The 19,882-nt window shown below is 37.3% G+C and overlaps 1 protein-coding gene across 1 annotated transcript in view; it reads right to left on the reverse strand.

Annotated features, from left to right (window-relative positions):
• LOC143034854 (uncharacterized) overlaps positions 1–19,882 on the reverse strand; it is a 69,317-nt gene that overhangs the window by 23,510 nt on the left and 25,925 nt on the right. The window contains exons 2-5 of the mRNA XM_076201198.1: positions 17,266–17,398; positions 6,540–6,709; positions 6,146–6,306; positions 481–640 (exon numbers count right to left, since the gene is read on the reverse strand). Coding sequence (XP_076057313.1) covers positions 481–640; positions 6,146–6,306; positions 6,540–6,709; positions 17,266–17,368 — 594 coding nt within the window. The 5' untranslated portion in view covers positions 17,369–17,398. The remainder of the gene's footprint in view (positions 1–480; positions 641–6,145; positions 6,307–6,539; positions 6,710–17,265; positions 17,399–19,882) is intronic.

The raw sequence follows: 19,882 nt of genomic DNA on the forward strand, positions 1-19,882 counted from the left end.
ATCCACTCCCTCCCTTAAATTCCAAGTCTCTGTCCCATACAGCTTTGTAGACATAATCACCCCTTCATATAACCTTCTCTTTGTATCCATCCTCAGATACTTATTACTTGTGACATTTTTCATTCCCCCAAGACATTTACTTTATTTCCTCATTCTACAGTTTACCTCCACCCCAACTCTTCCAAGCCTTGCTATATGTGACCCTAAATACTTAAAACTATCCATTTCCTCTACCTTTTCTCCTTTGACTTGTCACCAAATTACTGCTACCTCTCCCCTTGTACATTTCATCACCTTACTGGTCTCATATTCAATTAGGTGTGGGTTCAAATCCTACACTCCTCTCAGATTCCCAGCAATGAATTACTTGCCCCATCAGTTCAAGTGCATATGGCAAAGGTGATGGCTTTGGCCACAACTACACACCTAGTATAGGCTCCTCACCACCACCTTGGCAGCTAATAATAGTCTTGATCTTACCTCAATATCTACAAGTTTCTCCTGTAGGTGTTGGGGAGCATCTTCAGCTAAACTTTTAAATGCATCAACAATAGGACGATATCCTGTACATCGACACAAATTACCATCAAGTAACTGGTCCACCTCCTCTGCCTTTAATTTACCTTTTGATTTCATCTGTCTGTAGTAAAACCAAGAAATACAAAATTTACATTCTAAATTAATTTTTATATCACCTCTTATAGATTCCAATATACATACATACATACATATACCAAAGGCTTTTTCCCCCTACATGGGGGGTAGCCAAAAAGAAAAAGGCATAGAAACCACTCCCACTCATTCTATTTCCTATATATTCCACTCCCCTCCACCCTCCTCCCACCCTCTTATCTTGGCACCTCCTGGATGACAGGTCATCCCTGCATCCTGTCCACTGCCCTGGGTCAGATGCAGTGTTGCAAGACACAGCACATCTACAGCAAGGCCACTTCATAAATTCAGCGACCCCCCCTTCTCCGTCCCCCCATGCAGAAAAGGAGAAGACAGGGAGAAATCCCTTTGGGCTGCGTCAATTTTTTTTCTCATACATACTTCCTCACCCCCCATCCCCCACCCACTCCCCCTCATGCATCACAGCATCATCTATACACAACCCCTCTCCATTCACCCCTATCTTCTGTCCTCTCCCATCCTTCCTCCACAGACATTCCTCTCTTTTGTAATGCCCCTTTCACCCCATCCATCCATCTCATCCTAGGACGCCCACTCATATTCACTCCTTCCACCTCTGCCTTCCACACCTCTTTTATTATTCTTTCTTCACTCATTCTTTCCATGTGTCCAAACCATCCTAATACTCTTTCATCAACCCTATCTCCCAGTTCCCTTTCCACCCCTGTTCTCCTCACATCCTCATTTCTCACTCTATCTAGCCAAATAACCCCTATCATACTTCTCAGACATTTCATCTCATATTCAAACTCCTTCTCTCTTCCTCTTATGTTCCTTGTTTCTGCCCCATACAGTGCTGTTGGCACAATCACTCCTTCATATAACCCTCTCTTAGCATCCATTCCCAAATGTCTATTTCTCATTACACTTTTTAATCCACCAAGGCATTTACTCGCTTCTCTCAATCTATATTCTACCTCCACCCCCACTCCTCCCTTTCCTGCCACATTCACACCCAAGTATCTAAAACTATCCACTTCCTCCAGTCTTTCACCCTTAATGCTCACTTCCAGCCTGCTGTCACTCTCTCCCCTTGTACATCTCATCACCTTACTTTTGCCCACATTTATCTTCAGCTTCCTTCTTTCACACACCTTCTCAAACTCTGTCACTAACTTCCTCAATCCCTCCTCTGATCCTGCTACAAGCACAGTGTCGTCAGCAAACAACAACTGGCTCACCTCCCACTTTTCTCCATTTTCTTTAATCATCTCCAACCCCTGACCCACTACCCTTGCATTCACCTCTCGCACCACCCCATCCATGTAAAGATTGAACATCCAGGGCAACATAACACATCCCTGACGAAGTCCCACCTTTACCTCAAACCATTCACTCTCTCCATTTCTAATCCTAACACAAGCTCTACTACTCTCATAAAAACTCTTGACTGCTCATAACACCTTTCCTCCTATTCCATATATCTGCAATACCTCCCACAGTGCCTTCCTGTCTACCCTGTTGTAAGCCTTTTCCAGATCCATATAAGCCCAAAAAACATCCTTACCTTTTCCTATAGCTTTCTCACATATCTGTCTTACCACAAAAATCTGATCTACACAACCTCTACCTGTCCTAAACCCACACTGTTCCTCACCAATTACTCCTTCTGTTCCTCTCCTAATCCTCTCTGTCAAGACCCTCCCATAAGCCTTCCCAACTACACTCAACAAGCTGATCCCTCTGAAACTACTACACTCACACTTGTCCCCCTTTCCCTTGTAAATAGGAACTATACAGGCACTCCTCCAGTCCTCCGGCACTCTACCCTCTCTCCAACAAACATTAAATAATCTCACCAGCCAGTCCACTATAACTGTACCTCCTTTCTTCAGACATTCTGCATGGCATCCATCCAAACCAGGTGCCTTATCTGCTCTCATCATCTTAACAGGTGCTTTCACTTCATCCTTCCCTATTTCTCCTCCATTTTCCTTGCTCATCACTCTCATTTTCTTAGCATTTCCCACTGCAACTACCTTTCCCTCCCTATCCTCCTTCACATTTAGCAACTCCCTAAAATACTCTGCCCACCTTCTTCTCACTGCCTTCTCTTCCATTATCATCTCTCCATCTGCACCTTTTACCTTTTCTTCTCTACTTGATTCACCTCCTCTTTCTCTTTTAATTTCCTTCCAAAACGTCTTTTTATTACTTTCAAAATTTTCTGTCATACTCTTACCCCATTTCACATCTCCTATCCTCTTTGCTTCTTTTATCTAATGTTTAAATTCCCTTCTCTTTATTTTGTACCTCTCATACGATTCCCTCGTCCAATTTGTAGCCAATCTATGAATGACTGCTTCTTCTCTTCTACACCTTTCTTTGCTTCCTCATCCCACCACTCACCACCCTTCCTTCTATTTCCTCCTGCCCTCCTTGTTCCACACACCATCTTTGCAAACCTTACAACTCCCTCCTTGAACCATCCCCATTCCTCCTCCACTCATAGTTCTACTCTATCCTTTACTCCCTCCCACTCCTCTTTCAGCTTCTTATACTCATTCTCCTTTTTTTTTTTCATTTAAATAGTTCACTCTAAGTACCTCCCTACCTTCTGCCCTTTTCCTCTTTCTCCATCTATTCTCCACTCTCATTTTACCTTCCACCAGAAAATGATCTGATATTCCCCCACTCTCTCCCCTTAGAACATGTATATCCTTAAATCTTCCTACCATACTCCTGGTCACCACTATATAGTCCATTAATGCTCTATCTGCCACCCTTCCATCCACCACCCTCTCCCATGTGTACTTATGCTTGACTTTCTTCCTAAACACTGTATTTGCTATTATCAACTCTCTTCAAGACACATCTCTACCATCAATTCTCCACTACAATTTTTACCTGGAACTCCATACTTCCCAATCACTCCATCTATTGGTTCATTTCCTACCCTAGCATTAAGTTCTCCCAACACTACATTGACATTTCTCCCTAATCCCTCTATGCACTCATTTATATCTACCCAAAAAGCCTCCCTTTCCTCTACGTTCTTCTCACTACCAGGCCCATACACACAAAAACCCACATCTCCCTTCCCAGCTTCACCTTCATCCACATCAACCTTGATGAAACCTCCTTCCACTCCACTACCCGCTTACTTATATCTTCACTTACTAGTATAGCCACCCCTTCTCTCTCTTGTCCCCTCTTCACTCCTGAGTACCTCCCAGCTACACTCCCAAACTCACAGTCGTCCTTTCCTTTAATTTTAGTTTCACTCAAAGCCAGCACATCCATCTTTCTTCTGACAAACATACTGCCTATCTCTTCCCTTTTACTCTCATCTGTACCACATCCGTGCACATTAAAAGACCCAAACCTTAGGGTATTGGTTGGAGATTCCAATATAAAGTGGGATATTTGTAGAATAAGAAGTGCCAAGAGAACTTGTTTTGGATCTTGGATTCAAATTCCAAGGGCTCAAAACAAAATCAGAGTTTGAAAATCTCAAACTATTGATCTCTCTAGCAGGAGACCCACAGTTCTCAGATAACCAGCAACAGCCACCAAACTGGTCCATAAGATCACTAAACAAAGAAAGAACATGCTGTTGCCTAGGTATGGCTAAGGTGCTATGTAAAACAAGGTGTTCTGTTTCTTGTGTGTGACAGTTGCATCTGGGGTAGTTTGTTTCTGAAGGCAGGTGGGCATATGGTCATTAGAGGTGTCAACTTTTCAATGACACTCCCTACCTACACCAGACCTATTCTATGTTGGTATTGTGTAAATGACCTAAACATATTTGTACTAATATTGTTCTTCTCTTGGGAGGGATTTTTCTGCTGGGCTAATGTTTGAAGAGGTTTGATAGTTTAGGGAGTTTGGTGGCCAGTCTTGAAGTGCTTGCTTTTTGAGCAGAGTTTTAATGTGTTTTACTGTGTGTTGTGTGATATGAAAAGAAGGGTGCAGTAAATGTTTGAGTAGTGTGCTCCTGGTGTAGTTTTTTGTTGCATTCAATTGGTTATATTGTGTGATGTAATGAGATGGGCGATCAGGGTTGAGGGTCCTTGCATAGAACTTTGTATCTATAATTTTCTTGTGATGTTCTTTGGTGAGGATTTTGGTTTTTATATGCAGCTGTTCTATTGGGACGGTTTTGGTCCATCCCCTTATTCTAAATGTTTTATTTTGTGTAGTTTGTAGGGTGTTTAAGCTTGCTTTCTTGGTTTCTGGGAACCATGCTATGGGAGTATAGGTGAGTATGGTTATCAAGACCACAATTAAAATTTCCTTCTACTGTTCAAAGCCCATGCATGCATGTGATCATCATATGTTTATTTTCTTTACAATTCTAATTTTCAGATCTTATGACATGTGGGCTGACAATCATGTGAACATCAAGTGAGACCTAGATTTTTTTCAGGTGATTTGGCTATTTGATTTTACTATTGGAGATTTCTTTTATCCATGGTTGCCTGCCGAAGTGAGCAATGTTACTTGTGATTTCTGGGGTGAGGCCAAAATTCTATTACTACTCTTCCAAAATCAGTCAATACTCTCACCTCCATCTAGAGATACAGTTTCAAGGAGTTCCCTTCCTACTACAGTTTGACCTTCAAAAATCCAGCCATCGATGATATGGTTCCTTCAAATTTCTGGCATGGATTTCAGAGTGTATTTTAAAATTTACTTTGTTGGTGCACCACTGTTTTCTCATGGTGCTGTTGGCTCTTGTTTGCACCTGTTAACAGGCATTCCTGCCTATTTCTTTTCATTTTATATTTTCTGCAATATAGCCCCATAATGGATTCAACAAAGAGAAGATGTGTTGTCAATTGCAGTGAAAGTGGATGTGCTAAAATATTTATAGCAGCTTGTCTGTCCAAAACATTTATGAAACACATAATTGACTTCATTTATTGCTTAATTTTCTTTCTTTAAAGGACCATACAGGTATTAATGTTCTATTGAATATATACAGCATACATAACCATCCAAAATCCAGCACGCCTCACATCCTCAGGTCAAGAGGTTGCTGCATTATTTCAATGTCAATCTGTACTAATATGCTGGTGACATAAAAAGTCCCACATTAATATAAGAGAGACAATAATCAAATAGAGAGATCTGTGGGAGGACACAAGGACTGCTGCCAGCCACTGTGGAGCAATCCTTGTCTACTCAATCTGGTTTCCGGACTGGGCCAAAGAGTAACATTATAATCTTGCACACAACTCCCCTTTTTTCTGTCCTATATCCCTATCTATTTTTTTTTTTTTTTTTCCCTTACACAAGGTCAGTTTACTGCACCTGCCCTCCCACTCCTCCCATTAGACTAGTATGATTAGACAGTGACATGGAAACAAAGTTATCCAACCCAGATCCTTACCTTTTTCCCACATGCATTAAACCCATTTCCTATTCTATACAACACTACACTATTATACTAAAAAATTCCACAACTACCAATGCTATCACTACTTCAACAATTCAAATGTTACATTACCCATGCATTGTCATAATCATTCCTGGTGAGCAGAATCCACATTGAGTTCCATAGAACATGTGCAATCTGGTTTGTAGGCTGTCGTAACCTTTGTAACGATCACCAAGGTGTTCAATTGTTTCAATTCTCCAATTTGAGCAGGCATACACTAGAGCCTGGCACTGAAAAAGTGGAACACATAGCTTTGATACTTTGAAGATAAAAACAATTGCATCTTCTTACAGTTGTACTCGAAACATAATATTCTATTGTCTCACAAGCTACGCATTCTCCAAAGCTTCATTCCAATGTAATGTTATAGATTAAATGTATAGTTGCATAATACAAAAATGTAGATGAAAATCAGGTATATCAAATCCTGTTTCTTCCTCTACCAAGCTGTATGATTGCATACTGCCTGAATGCTGAAGCTTTTGAATTGTTTCATTTCGAAGTCGCGGACTGTGGCCACAACCGTACAAGCACCGCATCCTCCCTCGTCACACACAGCCTTGGTGCCGGAAAGCTTGGCATAGTTACGGATGAAACTCAGTAGCGTTGTCGTCTTAGGCACATCTGGGTCGACTGTGTAGAAAGCATACACGTTTATCATATTTCAAATGTAAATGAAGTAGAAGTATATAACGTTATCACTACACTTACAAGAACATTTTGTAAACAGTACTGTTTTTCATTATGTGGTGTTCATACTGTGTCATGTGTTTACATTGTTTTCATTCTGCATTTGTTTTGAAACAAATATTGAATGACAAAAAATATGGTTTTCTTATGGTTTAATTACCGTTTTATACACAAACTTGTGGTCTCTAACGCAAAATCTTACGGCAAGACAGCACAGCAACCTACAGGTGTACATCCGGGATACACCGATAACCAAATACTGTATGTCGATTACAGACACCGACGAGTCACCGCAGATATATTGTTATTATGTATTGTGACACAAAATTACGTGTTGTAATCAACTGCAGGTAATTTATGTTACAGTACTTCATAATTAACCACAACTATGGAGTTACTATGTAAGGGTAGATGATGCAAGAAATTGGCCAATTTTATCGTAGTTTCTACTTTTGCCACTGAATTCAACCATTCAGCAGCCTAGTCTGGATAAAACACATCCCATATTTCATAACTACATATCACTATTCGTCTTGTTTACTGTAACCGAAAACTATCACGTGTACTTTGAGCAGTAGTAGTAGTAGTAGTAGTAGTAGTAGTAGTAGTGGTGGTGGTGGTGGTGGTGGTGGTGGTGGTGGTGTTGGTGTTGGTGTTGGTGTTGGTGTTGTTCTTGTTGTTGTTCTTGTTGTTGTTCTTGTTGTTGTTCTTGTTGTTGTTCTTGCTGTTGTTCTTGTTGTTGTTCTTGTTGTTGTTCTTGCTGTTGTTCTTGTTGTTGTTCTTGTTCTTGTTCTTGTTCTTTTTGTTGTTCTTTTTGTTGTTCTTGTTCTTGTTCTTGTTCTTGTTTTTCTTGTTCTTGTTTTTCTTGTTCTTGTTGGTGGTTGTGGTTGTGGTGGTTGTGGTTGTGGTTGTGGTGATGGTGCTTGTGTATTTACCTAGTTGTATTTTACGGGAAGGGGAGCTATGCTCAAGGTGTCCCGTCTCCACATCTCGTATTATCTAGACTGATTTTAAATTCGTGTATCATTTTTGCACACACCACATTCTCATCTAACTTGTTCCTTGTTTTCCTGTGGGGAAAGCTGTTCTTTTTCTGGTCTCTTCTATAGCTGTCTTTCTTGATTTTCTTTCCATGTCCTCTTGTATCTCTACTATCCCATTTTATTAGATCCTCTCTATCAATAGTTTCTATGCCTTTCATGATTCTATAAATAGTTATCAAGTCTCCTCTCTCTCTTTGCTCTAAAGTCTGTAGTTCAAGTTTTGCTAGTCTCTCCTCATATGATAGTTCTGAGTGTTGGTGCCACTTTCGTAATTCCTCTTTGTATTCTTTCAAGATTTGTTATACATATTTTTTGTACTTGGTAACCACATCGTCGCTCCTTACTCCAATCTTGGTCTTATCAAAGTGACCAGTATTTTCTTCACCATTTCTTTGTCCAGGTACATAAATGCCCCTTTCATTGTTCTTATTGAATTATAAAATTCTCCAAAAATTTTGTTTATATGTTTCTCAGGGGACATATTATTTATAATAATGACTCCCAGGTCCTTCTCATTTTCCACTTTTTTTTAATTTCTTCCTCTCCCAATTTATATGATTCCACTATTCTTTTTTTGCTTCTTCCAAATTCCATTATACTACATTTTTTAATACTGAATTCCATCTCTCACTTCCTACTCCATTCCCATACTTTATTGAGATTACTCTGTAGCGACTAAATCTTCTACAGTGTTCACTTTATTCAACAACTTTGCATCGTCCGCAAAGCTCATAAAACTTTCAATTCCCTTATCCATATCATTAATATTATATATATATATATATATATATATATATATATATATATATATATATATATATATATATATATATATATATATATATATATAGCAAACATTATTGGGGCCAGAACTATTCCTTGTGGAACTCCACTAATCACTTCATCCCAATTCGAATGTTTGTCTCTTTATCACCATTCATTTTCCTTTCATGCAAGAAGTCTTCCATCCAATTCAGCAGTTTGCTCTGTATTCCTCCTGCAGTTTCTAATTTCTTTAGCAACTTCTTATGTAGTACCTTATCAAAAGCTTTTTTCAGGTCTAGAAATGCACAATCAGCCCATCCATCTCTTTCCTGTATTACACCCATTAACCTTGAATAGAAACACATCAAGTTTGTGACGCATGATCTTCCCTATCTAAATCCAAATTGCCTTGGATTTAGTACGTTTTTTTTTTTTCAAATACCTTACCATCTAATTTTGATCATTCTTTCACAAATTTTAGCTATCGTACTTGTAAGAGAGACCGGTCTGTTAGTAGAGTCTTCTTTGTTCCCCAATTTATATATTGGTACTATACTTGTTTTTTTCCAATCATCTGAAACTTTTCCTTCTTTCAATGAACTGCTTATTAGACCATGTATTTTGTCGGTTAGTTCGTTCCTGCATTCTCTCAAAATCCAGTTTGCCATTTCATCTGGTCTATGCGGTTTTTTAACATCAAGATTACTCAAGTGATTTATTATTTCTTTCCTTGTTACTTCTATCTCTTTCATAGGGGGGACCTTCTCCCACTCGACATTTCTAGGTTGCATGTTCTCCCTCGTAAACACAGATATAAAATGCTAGTTCATAAATTCTGCCATTTCTATTTCATCTGTGTATCAAAATCCTCATTGTCGTAGTTTCTCTAATTCTTGTTTGTTTTTCCAGTTTGTTTTTTACAAATCTGTAAAATAGTTTTGGTTGATCTTTACATTTTTCTATGACATCTTTTTCGTATTTTCTCTTTTCTTCTCTGCACACTTGTACATATTCATTTCTATAACTAGTATATATTTTCCATTTTTCAGGTCTTTTGTATTTTTCCATTTTATCCAAGCTTTAGCCCTTTTGTTTTTTAATTCCCTACATCTTTTGTTGTACCAACACTTTACATACCCTTTTTCTTGTTTTTGTCTTGGAATATACTTTTCCACTCCTTAATAGATTTTTGTCAAAATATTCAATTTCTCATCTACTGTTGTTTCCTCCTGTATTCTTTCCCAGTCTTCTTTTTGAAAGAATTCTCTTGTGTTATCAAAATTTGTTTTTCCATACATCAATCTTCCTTTACTATATTGCTCATTTTTTTTCCATGTATCTTTCTTCATTTAGTTCCAGTTCAACTAATATGTGGTCACTTTTACTTGGTGTCTTATATTCAATCTTGTCCACTATTTCAGGTTCTGATGTGATCATTAGGTCCAGTCTCGTTGGTTCTTCCTCATTTCTACACCTAGTATTCTCTTGTATCCATTGCGTCCTTGTATGTTCTATAATCATATCAAGTAGTACATTTTCCCATAGGTCGTCTCCACCCTTCCCTGTCATCTCTTCCCAGCAGGTTTCTTTACAATTAAAGTTACCCATTATAATCATTCTTCCTCTATCTTCCATTATCTTATCTAGTGTTATCCTTGTGTCTTCTGACATATTTTTGTGTTCTCTCTCTTCCCACGAAGCCGTTTTAGGAGCCACATAATTTACTACAAACTTCCTGCTCTTCCCATCATTGTTCCTCCACTTCCATCATAATCATCTCTATTCTTTCCATATGTGACATTCCTCACATTTATATCCTTCTTAGTCAGGAACATAACTCCACCCCTTGTTTTACCTCTCCGTTTCTAATCCAATAATTATATGCACCATGTCCTACACTGTTGGGTGGTAACCTTTTAATTTTGTCTCTACAATTCCCATTATGTCCGGTTCTTTTTCCTTTGGGTAATCATTCAGTTCGTTCAAGCCTGTTATTAAGCCATCTATATTTGTGTAAGGCACTTATAATTTTCTGCTACTTCCATTGTGTTTTCCGTTTCCCTTCTGTTTTTCTCTGCTATGAACAATTTCCTCACTTTCATATTCACTACTTTCCAATAGAATTTCTCTTTTTCCGACTGTTCTTTTCTCGTTTTTTTTTGTTTTTTTTTTTGCTTCGTCTTTTTGTTTTCTCATCCTCTTTTTCCTCTTTATTCATTTCTCTTTCTATCCATACCTATTTGTATTGATCACTGCCTGCTTGTTTCCCTGTTTTTACTAAGATATTCTCTGCTGTTATTTATGACCTGAATTTAACCTTAATTGGTCTGGTCTTATCTGTATTGTATTTCCCTATTCTATATATTTCTTCTATTTCTTTCCCTGTTTCTTGTTCATCCTCTTGAACTACTTCTACCTTATTTACTCTTTCCTTTTCTTCTTTTATTCTTGTAGTCCTATTTAGATTATACTTCTCTTCCATCCCTAATATAATTATACATTTCTTTTTATCCGCTAAGTCTCTTACTATATTCTCCTTCTCCCTCATCACTTTAATAACTGTGTCCTTAGTTTCTTTCATCTGCTGTTCCATTATACCTCTAATTCCATTTTATTGTTCTCTTGTACTTTTTTCCAACCACTTACCTCTTTTGCTATGGACTCTTTATTCTCTTTATTACTCCTCTTCAATTCTTCATTCTCATCCTTTACTTCTCTTCACTGTCTTTTTAATTCTTCTATTTCTTTAGTTAGGTTTTGATTCTCCTTCTTTAGTTCTTTAAGTTTATCAACTCGCTGAGTAATCAACTCTATTTGATTAAACCGAACTTCCCAATTTTTATTAATTTTAGTTTCTCCTCTAGATTCACAAGTCGGGGGAGGTTGTCATTTCCTCCCTCACTAAATCCATGGAAATAGTTATCTTCACCTTCCATTGTGCTGCTCTTATCTATATTTCTAATTTTTACATTATTACTAATCTCTTCGACTTCGCCATTATCGTCTGGCCGTCTTCTGCTGACATGGCGTCTGACTTTCTGGACCCAATCTTCCCCTTCCTCCTTTCCTTCCATTTTCCTCAGTAATCCCTCCCCTTCTCCTTTTTCTTCACCTTCCCACTACACCACGAGCTTTCCCCTTCCCTATTAATACAACATAGGTATTTGTCGTTGTGATCCTCGAAATTTGAAGATATCACCGGAGTCCAGACTTCGCTGCCACCCCGACCGACGTGTGTGTGTGTGTGTGTGTGTGTGTGTATTTACCTAGTTGTATTTTATGGGAAGGGGAGCTATGCTCGTGGTGTCCCGTTTTCGTATCTCATTTTATCTAAACTATTTTTAAATTCATGTATTGTTTTTGCACACACCACTTTCTCATCTAACTTGTTCCAACTGTCTATTACTCTGTGAGGAAAGCTGTTCTTTTTCACATCTCTTCTATAGCTGTCTTTTTTTATTTTCTTTCCATGTCCTCTTGTATTTCTGTCATCCCATTTTATCAGATTCTCTCTATCAGTAATTTCTATGCCTTTCATGATTCTGTAAATAGCTATCAAATCTCCTCTCTTCTTTGCTCTAGTGTCTGTAGTTCAAGTTTTGCCAGTCTCTCTTCATATGATAGTTTTGAGTGTGTTGGTGCCAATTTTGTAATTGCTCTTTGTATTCTTTCAAGTTTTTTTATGCATTTTTTTGCACTTGGTGACCATATCGTTGCTGCATATTCCAATCTTGGTCTTATCAGGGTGATTAGAATTTTCTTCACCATTTCTTCATCCAGGTATGTAAATGCCACTTTGATTGTTCTTATTAAATTATAGGTTTCTCCAAAAATCTTATTTATATGTTTTTCAGGTGACATATTATTCATAATAATGACTCCCAGGTCCTTTTCATTTTCTACTTTTTTTATTCCTTCTCCCAATTTATATGATCCTGTTATTCTGTTTTTACTTTTTCCAAATTCCATTATACTACACTTTTTTGTATTGAACTCCATCTCCCACTTCCTACTCCATTCCTGTACTATATTTAGATCTCTCTGTAGTGATTCACAATCTTCTTCCGTGTTCACTTTTTTCAATAGTTTTGCATCATCTGCAAAAAAGCTCATATAGCTTTCAATTCCTTCATCCATATCATTAATATATATAGCAAACATTATTGGGGCCAGAACTGTTCCTTGTGGAACACCGCTTATTACTTCATCCCATTTTGAGTGTTGATCTCTTATCACTACTCTCATTTTTCTTTCTTGCAAAAAGTCTTCCATCCAATTTAGCAGTTTGCCCTGTATTCCTCCTTCAGTTTCTAATTTCTTAAGCAACTTCTTATGTGGTACTTTGTCAAAAGCTTTTTTTAGGTCTAAAAATGCACAATCAGCCCATCCATCTCTTTCTTGTATTATATCTATTAGTCTTGAATAGAAACATATTAAATTGGTGATGCATGATCGTCCTTGTCTGAATCCAAATTGCCTTGGATTGAGCACATTGTTTTTTTCTAAATATTTTACCCATCAATTTTTGACAATTCTTTCACAAATTTTTGCTATTGTACTTGTTAGAGAGACTGGCCTATAGTTGTTAGGGTCTTCTTTATATATATAGGTACTATATTTGCTTTTTTCCAATCTTCTGGAACTTTACCTTCTTTCAAGGAACTGTTTATTATGCTATGTATTATGTCTGCCAGTTCATTCCTGCATTCTTTCAAAATCCAGTTTGCTACTTCATCTGGTCCATGTGATTTTCTGACATCAAGATTACTCAAGTGATTCAATATTTCATTCTTTGTTACTTCTATTTCTTTCATAGGGGGGACTTTCTCTTTCCATTCGATCTCTTCAGGTTGTATGTTCTCCCTTGTAAACACCGATTTAAAATGTTTGTTCATAATTTCTGCCATTTCAATTTCCTCTGTATTCAACTCCTTGTCTTAATTTCTCTAAATCTTGTTTGTTTTTCAGTTTGTTGTTTACAAATCTGTAGAATAGTTTTGGTTGATCTTTACATTTTTCTATGACATCTTTTTCATATTTTCTCTTTTCCTCTCTGCACGCTTGTACATATTCATTTCTATAAGTATATATTTTCCATTTTTCTGGTCTTCTGTTTTTCTTCCATTTGGTCCAAGCTTTGTCTCTTTTGTCTTTTATCTCCCTACAACTTTTGTTGTACCAGCATTTTACATATTCTTTTTCTTGTTTTTGTCTTGGGACATACGTTTCTACTCCTTTTTTATAGATTTTTGTCAAAATATTCCATTTCTCTTCTACTGTTGTATCTTCTTTGTGTATCCTTTCCCAGTTTTCATTTTGGAAGAATTCTCTTATTCTATCAAAATTTGTTTTCATACATCAAGCTTCCTTTTCTATATTGTTCATTTCTTTTCATGTATTTTTTCTCATTTAGTTCTAGTTCTATCAATATGTGGTCACTTTTGCTTATTGGTGCCTGGTATTCTATCTTTTCCACTATTTTAGGTTCTGGTGTGATTATTAGGTCTAGTCTCGATGGTTCTTCTTCATTTCTATACCTAGTGTTCTCTTGGATCCATTGTGTCATTGTGTGGTCAATAATCATCTCAAGTTAAACACTTCCCCATGAGTCTTCTCCACCCTTTACGGTCATCTCTTCCCAGCATATTTCTTTGCAATTATAGTCGCCCATCATAACTATTCTTCCTCCATCTTCCATTATCTCGTTTAGTGTTACTCTTGTGTCTTCTAACATGCTTTTATGTTCATTCTCTTCCCATGAGGCTGTTTTTGGGGGCACGTAGTTTATTACAAACTTTCTGCTCTTGTTATCTCTATCTTCTACTTCTATCATTATCATCTCTACTTTATTGTTCCCATATGTGACTCTCTTCACGTTTATATCCTTCTTAGTCAGGAACATAACTCCACCCCCTTGTTTTATCTTTCTGTTTCTAATCCAATAATTATATGCATTGTGTCCTATGCTGTTGGGTGGTAGTGGGCCTTTTAATTTTGTCTCAACAATTCCCATTATGTCCGGATCTTTTTCTTTCAGATATTTGTTCAGTTCATTCAGTCCAGTTATTAATCCATCTATATTTGTGTAGGATACTCTTAACTTTGTTATTTCCATTGTATTCTCTGTTTCTTTTGTGTTTCTCTCTTTTATGTTCCATTTCTTCAATTTCATATTCACTACTCTCCAGTAGAATTCTTGTTTTTCTGTCTCAGTTCTGGTCTCGTTTTTTTTTTTTTTCTTAGCTTCATATCTATTCCTTATTTCCTCCTCTCCTCTTTATTCATTTCCCTTTTTATCCATACCTTTTTATATTGTTCACTTGTTGCTAGTTTCCCTGTTTTGGATAAGATATTCTCAGCCGTAGTTTGTGACCTGAATTTAATCTTAATTGGTCTGGTCTTGTCTGTACTATATTTCCCGAGCCTGAATTTCTCTTCGATTTGTTTCATTATTTCTGGTTCATCTTCCTGAACTAATTCTAGTAAATTTCTTACTTTTTCATTTTCCTCTTTGATTCTTGTGGTTCTATCTGGGTTATGTTTCTCTTCCATTCCTAATATAATTATACATTTCTTTCTGTCTGCTAAGTCTCTTACTATGTTCTCCTTCTGTCTCATCACTTTAATAACTGAGTCTTCAGTTTGTTCATTCATTTGCTGTCTGATTATGTCAGTGAATGCAACTTTGCTATTTTCTTGGATTTTTTCCAACCCTCCTTGTTCTCCTTATTATTCTCCTTTAAGACTTTATTCTCTTCTTTTACTTCTTTTAACTGTTTTTTTAATTCTTCAATTTCCTTAGTTAAGTTTTTGTTCGCCTTCTCTAGTTCTTCCAATTTTTCAACTCTCTGCACAATGTTGTTAACGTGACCGAACCTAAATTCCCAGTGCTCGATCATCTTATCGAGTTTCTCTTCTAGTCTTGTTAATCGGGGGGGGTTTGTGTCCCCCCCACCCTCTTTAAATCCCTGGAAAATATTCTCATCATCTTCTACTGTATTGCTCTTATCTATACTTCTAATCTTTACATTTTTGTTAGACATTTCGTCATCGCTAAATTGGTCCGGACCTCGTTTGTTTAGATTTCGTCTGCCTGCCTGGGCCAAGTCCTCACCTTCCTCATTTCCTTCCATTTCCCTCAGTAATCCCTCCCCTTCTCCTTTTTCCTTACTTTCCCTACACCACGAGCAATTTCCCCCCACCCTGTAAATACAATAGGTACTTCCTTTGCTTTGGGATCCACGAAATTTCACTTTTTCTTCAGAACGTCTTCTAAGCCGTCCGTTCGTTGAAGTGTGTGTGTGTGTGTGTGTGTGTGTGTGTGTGTGTGTGTGTGTGTGTGTGTGTGTGTGTGTGTGTGTGTGTGTGTGTGTGTGTGTGTGTGTGTGTGTGTGTTGCCTGACAAGGCACAGATACCTCCTGTTATGACCTATTCAGAACTGTATTAGTATTAGTAGTTTTTTTCGAGTCCAGTCTGCCACCAAAAGTCTTATCTTATCTGAGTGATCCCGGTGATTACAAGTACCTTTCATAGGCCCAGTAACCCCTCTGTTAGGGACTTTTGCTCAGGGTGTCTTTTCTCATTAAAAATTCAAACCGTTTTCTAATTTACTAGTTCGATCCGCTTGCGGGGCGGATCGAACTAGTAAATGGTGCATTTTTGTTTTAGGTTTTCTGGGGCACCTGGGCAATACACTTTGTTTTACTTGTTGGTTTATTTATCTATTTGTCTGCGTATGGTGCATGCGAATGAATTGTGGTACTGAATCGTTCCGCGATTTCTATGGAACTCGGTGCCGTTTGTTGTCTTACACAAAAAATAATAATAATAAATAAATAAATAAAATAAAATACAAAATAAAAAAACAAACAAAAACGAAAAAAAAAAGTTGCGTTTCCAAATTTTGAATTTTAATTAAAAATCGAATTACTTTTAAATCACGTATCAGTCTTGAGGATCCATCATTCATAATTTCTCCTTCTTAGATAAAAAAAAAAAACAATAAATAAAACAAACAAATAAATAAATGAATAAATAAACAAATACAAAGAATCATGTGAAAAACCACGTTTGGTCTCGTCTTGAGTCTTGAGGATGACCAGCATAAAGATCTGCAGTTCCGTTTTGCCCGTTTTCCCCAGCAGACCTTTCGATACATACATGATGAGAAGCGAAATTTACTAAATAACTAAAATAACTAAATAAACAAATTAATGAATGAATAGATGAATAAAGAAGCAAATAAAGGATAGATTGATGCACATATAGACTAACACACGGCTCGATGGTGCAGTGGTACTATTCGCAATCGCTAACCCAGCGGTCCAAGTTCGATTTCAGGCCAGGGCTGAAATAATTTCAACATCGCTGCACTGAAAGCCTGCACTCCAACTCGTATGAGCAAGGAGTTGAGGAGGGGGAGTTTGGACATGGCATATATGACCTCTGAGCTATCATCTGGGAAGGTAATAGCTATCGATCACTCGTCCAACACTTGATCCAAGACTATATTGAAACATAAAAATTACAAAAGATATATAAACACATATATAATGTATGCACGTGTATACATATTCAATAAATAATCAAATAAAATTAAAATATAATTATAAATACAGAAATGTTGTAGAGGTGAATGTCGAGTGATGGGTCTTCTCCACACTCAGGAGTACCAACTTAACCCTACTCACCACGGTAGAATGTGCCGTTAATATTTAACCGGACGATCCTCTGCGATCTGACTTCCCCCTCCGCTCCTTGGCACCCTCCCTCACCGTTTGGCGTAGGTGCCATGAATTCTCCAAATTCTCACTTCTCCAGGAACTGGAACGAGACAAACATAACAATCAAGCACTTCAGTGTCAATGAAACTTTAACCTGTGGGTGTGAAGGGGTAGAGGAGGACGATGTCATGGAAATTAATCAAATAACCCAGCTGGTGAAAAGAACATCGCGATGCATTTCACCGCTTACGAAAACGGCAACAATCAACTCGCCCTTGGGAAAAAAAAATCGAGGTGCTCCAAGGAGCTAAACAAAATAAACTGGTGGCTAACAGAACACAAGGCTAAGTGGGGCGGAGGGGGTTCACTAAGATCCAGTGAAACCCTTTCCTCACTTGAGAGAACGCCACACAAATGAAGATTTAACCCACCCGGTCCTGCAGACCTATTTATCCTTGGAAAGATTAAAACCGCTGAATGGCAGCCAGAAATTTATGTAGGACCCCCAGCAATTGGGCCTCAGGGCGCCCATAACTATGATTCAGTTTAAGAGTCCTATGACCTTGTTGTCCTTCTTTAGGGGCAGGACTGTACCTCATTTTATCGAGAACCTTACCATACCAATAAACACCAAAAACCATTGTGAATACCAGCAAAAAAATATGTATTATATATATATATATATATATGTATATATATATATATGTATATATATATATATGTATGTATATATATATATATATATATATATACAGTAGTGGGATTCAGCCGGTTCTTACCTATTCGCTAGAACCGGCTCACGCAAATTTGTCAGTTCGGCGAACCGGCTAACTGGCGAACCGACTAGTTGCTCAGCTGGTCAGTGGTCTTCTGCATCTCATCCGATAAGTACCGGGACGGTATGTTTCGTAACTTTCGTTAGTGATTTATTGCATAGTTTATTTACACAAGTGGTTACCAGTTTTTTTCATGTATATAGTGCTTGGTTTCTCTGTATATTTGTGTTATTAAACTACATTTTATTATAATTATGGACATACACGCACTCTCATACACACTCCTTAGGCCTACCCACACAAACATGTTTGTTTATAAATAACACAAATGCATTGCACACATGCACACACATACTCATGTACATGTACACATATGCACACGTGTAAGCACATACATAGCCTACACATGCACACACTACCCCCACACAAACATGCGTCCGTAAAAAAATAAATACACCTGCACTAGGTTGCCCAAATCGAATTTTTTGATCACGAGACTAACTATAGGTTGGCACCCAGGTCTATACCCCTTTTTTTTTTCACCTGACAATTTTTCAGGTTTTTCGTATGTAAATATTTGAATATTTTTTACGTTTGGCAGCCAGAGATGCATTTTAAATATAATATTGTTAGTTTTCCATATTTCTAGTTAGAATATTTAATTGATAACAATAATATAAAGAAAATGTGGCTAAGAAGTGGTTGCAAATTAGTGTCAGATGGAAATACACCGACTATAACAGAACCGGCTGACGAAAAATTTGAATCCCACTACTGTATATATATATATATATATATATATATATATATATATATATATCAAGGACTACTATTACACAGGACGTGCGCACCCAGATCCCTGGGTCCGCTAGCGGAGGCCGTTGCTTTCTTTGTAACCATACATTTTATAGTGGACAAATATATCAAAACTAGAAACCTAACATTGTATATAGGACAAATATATCAACTATTGACTTATTCAATGCAGTATAAGTTAATATAAACTTTTATAGTGAAATAAGAAATTATTTTTAAGGCACTGTTATGCTTTGAAATGCCAATTTTAGCCGGACTTAACAGGTATTATTGTATGAGGTTAGTGGACACCAGGGTTGGCGATTTTTTTTTTCTTTTTCTTTTCTTTTTTTTTTTCCTTTTTAGAAAATACAAAACATCGATTTTTTTTATTTAAATCAGATTTATTTGATTTAAATAGATTTTTTTTTTTTAATAGATTTTAAATATTGTGGGATTGCTATCTGATATACGATCTGATTGCTAAAGGACATTTTTAGCATATCAATATAAGGAGCAGTGTTATATAGACTTGCCACAAGTATACAAGGAACGGTATAAGCCGTATGTGAGGACGGTATGCTCAGGTTCACTCGATTCCTCCAAGACTTTTCTCATCTTGGTGACATTTGCTGCATTGTCTGTCACAACACTTACAATGTGACAACCATAATCTTGTTCAGCCTTCCTGATCGAATTTTGTACAAGTTGTAGAAGATATTCAGCAGTGTGAGGTTTCCTTGATGTGTCTATTGTGTCAACTAAATAAATCTGACTAGTGGATGTTGTTAGAGTGACACATATTATGGGCTCATTATGGATGTTAGACCACCCATCAATTGAAAGACATACAGTTTCATTATTCAGGCCATCTGCACTTTTTATATTTCTTTTCATACACAAGATCGAAGTACTTATCAGCAATATCTTTTCTGGATGGAGGAATATAACCTGGCCTCTGGTTCTGAACCATCTTGAGAAACTGAGGATGCTGAACAAGACGAAATGGTGAA

Source organism: Oratosquilla oratoria, chromosome 18, assembly GCF_046742065.1.
Source record: "Oratosquilla oratoria isolate Oo_2021 chromosome 18, ASM4674206v1, whole genome shotgun sequence".
Lineage (NCBI taxonomy): Eukaryota > Metazoa > Arthropoda > Malacostraca > Stomatopoda > Squillidae > Oratosquilla > Oratosquilla oratoria.